The sequence below is a fragment of the Silene latifolia genome, chromosome X (genome assembly GCF_048544455.1).
Source record: "Silene latifolia isolate original U9 population chromosome X, ASM4854445v1, whole genome shotgun sequence".
Taxonomy (NCBI): Eukaryota; Viridiplantae; Streptophyta; class Magnoliopsida; order Caryophyllales; family Caryophyllaceae; genus Silene; species Silene latifolia.
In genome coordinates, this window is record NC_133537.1 from 18,571,858 (window position 1) to 18,580,471 (window position 8,614).

The 8,614-nt window shown below is 41.8% G+C and overlaps 1 protein-coding gene and 1 non-coding gene across 2 annotated transcripts; one reads left to right on the forward strand and one right to left on the reverse strand.

The window, feature by feature from the left end:
• Window positions 1–4,870: 4,870 nt before the first annotated feature.
• Window positions 4,871–4,977, reverse strand: LOC141624779 (small nucleolar RNA R71). Its single transcript, XR_012534584.1, has one exon. It is a non-coding gene; the product is annotated as a small nucleolar RNA R71 (small nucleolar RNA).
• A 924-nt stretch (window positions 4,978–5,901) lies between these two features.
• LOC141616976 (uncharacterized) lies at window positions 5,902–7,236 on the forward strand. The gene has a single exon (XM_074434145.1). The coding sequence runs from the start codon at window positions 5,902–5,904 to the stop codon at window positions 7,234–7,236; it is 1,335 nt and encodes a 444-aa protein (XP_074290246.1).
• The last annotated feature ends 1,378 nt before the right edge of the window (window positions 7,237–8,614 follow it).

Here is an 8,614-nt window from a genome sequence, read left to right on the forward strand (position 1 = left end):
GCTATCTTTGCGGTACAAGGGTGTGTTACAGTCATGGCAAGCTCAAGTGCTCAACTATGATGATGAGGTATATCCAACACTCCTCTCTGCATTCAATCTACTCCACATTTGGCCTTATAATACTCTACTGCAATTTCTTATTGATAGAATTATGAGAAAGGTTTGAATATCATTAGAATTGCATAATTAACAAAGTGTACAAGCCTAGGTATATATACTATTACAATGAGAATGAAAGGCTAACCTAGAACATTATAGTTGCCGTAATACAAGGCCAAAGAATAGGAAACAAGATCAAGCTAATATATTATACACTAATATATATGTTAACTATATACTAATAAGATAATTAGAAGATACTACGTAATATTCTCAATATGCCCCCGCAAGACGGACGGCGGAACGGAAAGTACGATCTTGGATAGTAAGACAAGAAGACGAGGGCGAGTATAGCAGTAGGAGGCAGTGAGTGTTGCGAGACCGATGAAGTGGGGTAGCCACAAAGGCACAAAGTTTGAGAGGGGTGGTCATGGCTGACCAATTTTGATAGGGTTGACCATGGGATACCAAAGTAGGGGTTTTGACTCTGGTAGCCAAGTGGGTGGTGGCGGAAAATTTGGTAGTGACCGAAAGGTTAGGTTTGATGCAATTCTCGGGTGATGCAGCGGAAGAGGGTTGGTTTGAAATTGCCATAAAAGTGAAGGTGTATATGAGATTATGAGATAAAGAAATCAGGAAACGTGGAGTTGGGTTGAAAAGAGATTGACTATATATATTTTTTTTAATATTAAGAAAATGCAAGGAGGTTTTGGTTGGTACGAGAATTTGGTGGTTTTTTTTTTTTTTTTTTTTTTTTTTTTTTTTTTTTTGAGAAAGAAGAAAAAGGGAAAAATAGATAACAAGATTTGAGTGTTTGACCGAGCGAGTTGTGGCCATTTTTTTTTTTTTTGGAGTGTCTAAGAGGACGATAAAGTTAAAAAGGTGGTCGTGTGAATGACTAAGTTTGTAGTAAAAGGGCGGACTTGTGAGTAGTGACCAAAATTATAAGGGGTGGCCAAATTGGCGACAAAGTTTTTGGGGGGTGGTCAAACGGTTGACCAAGTCGGTGATGCCAGGTAGCCGGAGGTGTCGTGTTGATCGTGTAGACAGTCGGAGGAGGAGGTGTCGAAATATGCTTAAATTAGACGGTTTTTCGAAAAATAAAGTGTTTTGCGACGGTCTTTGCTGAGGTCGTTGGAGGGTCAAACGGTAACGAAAATCCGAGGTTTTGGACGTTTTGGAATCGTGAGATTACGAATTTTGTGAATATGGGAAGAGTCGGGGTCTTTGATAGTCTTAAATGGTGTGAAAAAGGGCGATAACAGGCCTGGTCAGAAACTCTGTTTTCGAGAAAACAGAGCAGTTTCGGTTCGTTTTGTCCAGGACTTTGGGTGCGATTTTCGAGGGTTTTAAGCTCGGGTGATAATGGGAGGTGTCGATGTGGGTTTTAGCAAGGTGGTCGAATGATGGTACCACGATGGTTGTGAATGGTGACGATTGATGATGGGTCGTCTGTTTCGATTCCGTTTATGCGTTTGATGCAGGTGGGACTCGTGGTTGTGTGACTAAGGAGTATGGTCTGTTTCTGAGGTCGAGTGACGATGGTGGTGGTGAGACGGTCGATTTTGGTGATCACGATGGTGAATTGTGGTGATGCGTGGAAGGTGTTTGCGGTGTTTCGAAAGCGACGGGTGTACGTTTGATGCAATTCTTGGGGGTAAGAGTGGTGGGTAGCGGAAGAGGATCAACTCTTAAGGCGTTAACCTTTATCAAGAGCACGAGGCTCTGATACCATGATAGAATTATGAGAAAGGTTTGAATATCATTAGAATTGCATAATTAACAAAGTGTACAAGCCTAGGTATATATACTATTACAATGAGAATGAAAGGCTAACCTAGAACATTATAGTTGCCGTAATACAAGGCCAAAGAATAGGAAACAAGATCAAGCTAATATATTATACACTAATATATATGTTAACTATATACTAATAAGATAATTAGAAGATACTACGTAATATTCTCAATACTTATATCTTCCGATTTTTTAGAACATGATTGATTGCATTGAGAAACTATGTTACTCCTAGTCGATTCAAAGGGGCGAAGGGTAGAACACGGGGCTGCATACCCAAATGCCAGGCTCGGTTATTTTATGAAAAATTGACAGATTTTTGGTCTAAAATAAATGTTTGGAGTGTCATAGCATACCCAAAGTTAGAGTTAGACACAAGTGCGAGAGCTCATATAAAGTGTCGAGTAGACACGGGTGCCGATCTAGCTAGAACCATTATAGTACATGGTCACTTTTAGTTTGGGTGTCATTTGTTTATATTTTTGATGAATGAACATTCGGCCCCTTTTTACCCTTTCTTTTGCTAATCTTTTGGACTACTTAGGCACGATCTTAGGCCTTTTTCTTGCTTTTTGCTCCATATTCCCGCTACTATCGATTCCGGTGCTCTATTGTAGGTAATTGAGCTAGCTAGAGGAAATTTGGGAAGAAACAAGGCACAAGAGGAAGATAGCAAAGAAGAATGAGGAGGGAAAGACGGAGCATGACCCTGAGCCGGGTAGCCGGCCGCCGCCCAACCGGCGGGACGTCACAATGCATTCTCAAGCTTCAAAAATAGAGATTCCTCGGCGCCGGATGGGCAGCTGGCCGCCGGTCGACAAGGTGGCGGTCATTTGCTACCCGTGTTTTGTCTTAATTCCCCTTTTTACAACTTAAGTATGAGGACACTATAAATACCCCCAAAAATTGGTGTTTTGACACACAACCCTAGATCTGAATTATTTCCTCTTCCAAGTTTCAAACTTTGTTAATTACTTTGCTAATCATTCCTTAATTAGACTAGTTCTTCAATTAATTAGTAATTGGAGTTGGGTTGTAAGAAGAATTGAAGGTTCCTCCTTCTTTAATTTTCTATCCTAATTCCTTTCTTACTACTTGATTGGTATTATTTCTCTCCCTATTTTCATTTGTTTACATTTGTTTTTCCTTCTAGTTTGTTTGATTGTTGTTGGTAAAATTGCATCCTTGTTGTTTGATTTTTGTTGTTTCACCATTGTTTATGTTTTCTTTGTTCATCTTTTCCTTATTTCTCTCTCCTTTGTTTATCTTGGGTTAGTTGTCCTCAAAGACTTAATCTTTGAGTTGATTTTGTTAAAGATTGTGTCTTTTAGTTTGTTCATCCTTGCTACTAGATTAAAATCATCTTTCTTCATAATTATTGTTGGGTTGTTGCATGTTTATAAGTAAAATTCATCCTATCACCATGTTTATGCTTAAAGACTCTATCTTTGTTGTTTTCTTTGCCTCTAAAAACATGATTAGTGAGTAGTCTCCTTCTAGGACTCGGTTTGACCCGATATGGGTAATTTCACTAACTAATTATCATTAAGGCTAATTTGTGGGGGAAATTGGTGAGGGTAGTTTAGAGGAATTTGCATGCTTAAGGTTTGGGTTTTGTGTAGTGTCAACTTGTGACCCTTGTCCACCAACGGAAGTTGGTTAGGTTGTTAGTTGGATACCCGAAATTTGACCTTGTCACCAACTAAGGTTGAGACCAGGAAGGAGAACCGAGGAGGGTGCCTCTAGGCTAGCGTTTGAAATTGACCTCCGGAAGAGGGAGTGGGATGACCCGGAATATGATGAGGGCTTAATGACCTTGACCATTTACTTGACCTCCTTGGGAAAATGCATGTTCTTGGGGGTTGTCGGGTTTTGAGTTGGGGGGAGACCGCTTCGAACCCGGGAGGGGGTTAGTCGGAGTTGCTAGTGTCCTATTGCGAGACCGGAAGGGAGGTTCTAGGCGAATTAGAGCCATCTCCCCCTCACCTTTCTACCCCTTTTGATTAGCCAAGACGATTAGTATGTGGAATTACTTATACTTGTGGGAGAACCGAGTTCTAGTCCTTCTCTATATTTGATCTATCCTTTATCTTTTAGCTTGTTCTTATCTAGTCTAGCTTATAGTGTTTAAATTTGTTAGTTTATGTGCTAGTTTGTTACCATCCTCTTTGTTATTTTTCGACTTAGCTAAACCGGTGAATTAGAACGATTAGTACTCCACCTACTCCTTGTGGGATCGACCCTTTAAAGTGTACAACGATAAAATCGTGCACTTGCGAGGTTTAACTTGAGACCATCAAGTTTTTGGCGCCGTTGCCGGGGAGTACGGCTTGATATTAATCGTTTTTGTTCTAGTTTAGACTAAGTCCTTTGTTACTAATCCTTTCTTTCAAGTGCTTAGGTCTTTTGCATGAGTAGGCGACGAAGAAGGGGTCAACCAATATATCAACTTGACCGCGAAATTGAAGCCACGGCAAGAAGACTTAATTCTCTAAGAAGAAGGGGTTTACTTGATATACCACCAATTGAAGAAGCTAATCACCAAGAAGCTACCGAAGTGTTTGAAAATCCTTTTGGGGTTTTAGAAGAAGAGCCTAACACCATGGGTGATCCGGTTCCGATAAGAGACACTATGGCTCCTAAGCACATAGTCAATCCAAGCATCCAAAGGCCAAGAATTCAAGCTAACAACTTTGAGATTAAAAATGCCTTGCTCAACCTTGTTCAAGACAACCAATTTGGAGGAGGTCCTTTGGAGAACCCAAATGATCATCTAAATGATTTCCTTGAAAATTGTGATATGTACAAGTCAAATGGGGTTTCCGATGACGCGGTTCGCCTTAGGTTGTTCCCCCGTTCTCTTAGGGGTTCGGCCAAGGATTGGTTGAAGAATTGTGACCCGGATTCCTTCAAAACATGGGATGAGTTGGCTTCGGCATTTTTAAACAAATATTTCCCACCCTCAAGAACGGCCAAAGTCAAGAGTGAATTACAAGGCTTTACTCAAGAAGAGGATGAGACCTTATATGAGGCATGGGAACGGTACAAGAAGCTCCAACGGTTATGCCCACACCATGGCATCTCCGAGGCCGAGCTAGTGAACAATTTCTACAAAGGGTTGACTCAAGACCTTAGGCTTTAATTGGATGCGGGATCGGGGAAAGGTGCCTTAGACATCTTGGGGCATAAAGCGGCAAAGGAACTAATTGAGGAGATGGCCTCAAGAACTATGGAATGGGGAAGTGATAGGCAAATGAGGAAGGGCAAGAGCAAGGATTCTAATTCGGTTTTGAATGTGGAGGTAAGGGTATGCTAGATGAACTCACCCAACAAGTTGCTTTGCTAAATTCAAAACCTAAAGGCTCCGATATGAGGCAAGTCTTGTCTTGTGAGTTGTGTGGTGAACAAGGGCATACTCCCATTGGGTGTCCCTTGATTTCACCCCTAGGTGAGGAATGCTATGAGCAAGTAAATGGGATTTGGGAATCAACTAGTGCAAGGCAAGGGTTCAACAATAATAACAACAACCAATTTGTCAATGGAAAAAGAACTCACCCTTTCTTATCTTATGCTTCACAAAACATTCAAAATCCCACCACTTCCCAACCTCAACAACAACAAAGGTTCAATCAAAACTCTCAATTCCAAAGACAAATTCCACCCGGTTTCCAAGGGAAACAATTTGTCACACAACAACAACCCTTTGGGGGTTTCAAGGGACAAAATTTCAATCAACAACAAAACCAAAATTTCCAACCACAAAACCAAAACTTCCAAACCCCTCAAAAACCATCTTGGGAACAAGCCTTTGAACAATTGGTTATTGCAAATCAAAAATCCGACTCAAAGCTTGATAACCACATTGCCTCACAAAACCGGGTGAATGATGAAATACGGGCATCACAAAAGGCTACGGAAACTCATGTGGCCCAAATTTCTCAACAATTGAGTCAATTGGCTCAAAATCCGGGGAAATTTCCGGGTAATACGGTTAACCCAAGGGAGATGAATGCGGTATTTTTGAGGAGCGGAAGACAATTGGAGGAGGTTGAGAAATCTCCTAAGTGGAAGAGGAAGAGGGTGACTAATGAAGTAGTGAAAGAGCACCCGGTTGAAGTTGTGAAAGAAGATGAGATTGTGGTGGAGAAGTCTAAGGAGGTGGAGATGGTTGATCCTCCAAAGCAAGATGAGCCTATAGCAACTAAGGCCAAAGAATGTACTCCACCACCAAGGGAGTATGTAGCACCGGTACCCTTTCCACAAAGGCTTGCAAGGCCTAGGCTTGAAAAGAAATATGAGAAGTTTGTTGAGATCTTGAAGGGAATGAATGTCACTATTCCTTTCCTTGATATGATTACCGAAATTCCATCTTATGGCAAGTTTCTTAAGGAACTTGTCACTTTGAAGAAGAAGAATGGAGAGGTGCAAACCATCAACCTCTCTAAGGAATGTAGTGCTATTCTTACTCACACCAACAAGCTTCCAAACAAGTTAGAAGATCCGGGTAGTTTCTCAATCCCTTGTTCTATCCAAGGGATGGCTATTAAAAGAGCATTGTGTGATTTGGGGGCTAGTGTGAGCCTCATGCCACTTTCGATATTCAAGAGGCTTGATTTGGGAGATTTGAAGCCAACTAGAGTTTCACTTCAACTTGCCGATCGGTCGGTCAAATTTCCCATTGGTGTGATTGAAGATGTACTCTTGGTTGTTGGGAAGCTTGTCATACCATGTGATTTCTTTGTTATGGATATGCCCGAGGATTACAATGTGCCTATTATTTTGGGGCGACCTTGTCTTGCTACCGGTGGAGCTATGATCGATGTAAAGAGTGGCAAGTTGTCTCTACAAGTGGGTGAAGATAGAGTGGAATTTGAACTCCACAAGTCCATGGAAGCTCCATCCCTAGGTGACACTTGTTGCATTGTAGACATTCTAGAGAATCCCATGGAGGAGCATGACCCAAAAGCTTCCTCTATGGATCCTTTGGAGACTTGTCTTGTTAGTGGGTATGAGGTCGATGACAAAGATGTTGAGACTCTTGCATATGTATGGATGTTGGATTCGGCTCCAATTCATGAACAAGCTCCCAAGTTTGAAGTGTTGGAAGTCGGTAAGAAGGAGGAGAGTTCCACGCCTCCTCCTACGGTTGAACTTAAACCTCTTCCCTCTTCTTTGAAATATGAATTTCTAGGTGATGATTCCACTTTTCCCGTCATCATCAATAGTGCACTTGATGACACCCAAACCTCAAAACTAATTTCTTTGCTCAAGAGGTTTAAGGGTGTCCTTGGGTACACTATTGGTGACCTCAAGGGGATTAGTCCCTCTGTGCACTCATAAAATTTTACTTGAAAACGAGGATGCGTCCTCCATTGAGCCACAAAGAAGGCTTAATCCTATAATGAAAGAGGTTGTGAGGAAAGAGGTCCTCAAGCTACTTGATACCGACATTATCTACCCTATTTCCGATAGTAGGTGGGTAAGCCCGGTTCATGTAGTTCCTAAAAAAGGAGGCATGACGGTAGTGCGAAATGACAAGAATGAATTGATTCCTACAAGGACGGTAACCGGGTGGAGAATGTGTGTGGACTATAGGAAGTTGAACAAATCCACCCGGAAGGATCACTTTCCCTTACCGTTCATGGATCAAATGCTAGAAAGATTGGCTCAACACAACTATTTTTGCTTCTTGGATGGCTATTCGGGATTTTTCCAAATCCCTATCCATCCAAGTGACCAAGAGAAGACCACCTTTACTTGCCCATTCGGCACCTATGCATATAGGAGGATGCCGTTTGGGCTATGTAATGCTCCCTCTACCTTTCAAAGAGCAATGATGTCAATTTTCTCCGATTTCATTGAACAAGAAATGGAAGTTTTCATGGATGATTTCTCGGTTGTTGGGAAAAGTTTTGAAAATTGTTTGATGAATTTGGAGAAAGTTTTGAGTAAATGTCAAGAGTCTAACCTTGTACTCAATTGGGAGAAGTGCCATTTCATGGTACAAGAAGGTGTTGTGTTGGGACACATAGTGTCCAACCGAGGAATTGAAGTTGATAAGGCTAAGATAGAAGTCATAGCTAGTCTCCCACCTCCCACCAATGTTAAGGGGGTGAGAAGCTTCCTTGGTCATGCGGGTTTTTATCGCCGCTTCATCAAGGACTTCTCTAAGATTGCGAGACCCTTGACCGAGTTGTTAGCCAAAGATACCCCTTTCTTGTTTTCTAACCGGTGTCTTGATGCATTTAATAGGTTGAAGGATGCCTTGACAAGTGCTCCAATTATACAACCTCCGGATTGGAGCTTGCCGTTTGAGTTAATGTGTGATGCGAGCGATCATGCCTTGGGCGCGGTTTTAGGCCAAAGGAAGGATGGAAAGGTGCATGCAATTCATTATGCAAGCAAAACTCTAGATGATGCTCAAACAAATTACTCAACAACGGAAAAGGAGCTCTTGGCCGTGGTATTTGCTATGGAGAAGTTCCGGACCTACTTGGTGGGAGCTAAGGTTATAGTGTTCACCGATCATGTTGCCTTGAGACACTTGCTCATCAAGAAGGAGTCCAAGCCTCGATTGATTAGGTGGATACTACTTCTCCAAGAGTTTGACATAGAGATTAGAGACAAGAAAGGAGTTGAAAATGTGGTGGCCGATCATCTATCCCGGCTAATCAACCTCAATGTTGACAATGGGCTTCCTATCAATGATTATTTGCCC

What these genes read in the sequence shown, in the direction of transcription:
- LOC141616976 (XM_074434145.1), top strand. Translation starts at nt 5,902, where the DNA reads ATGAATGCGGTATTTTTGAGGAGCGGAAGACAATTGGAGGAGGTTGAG.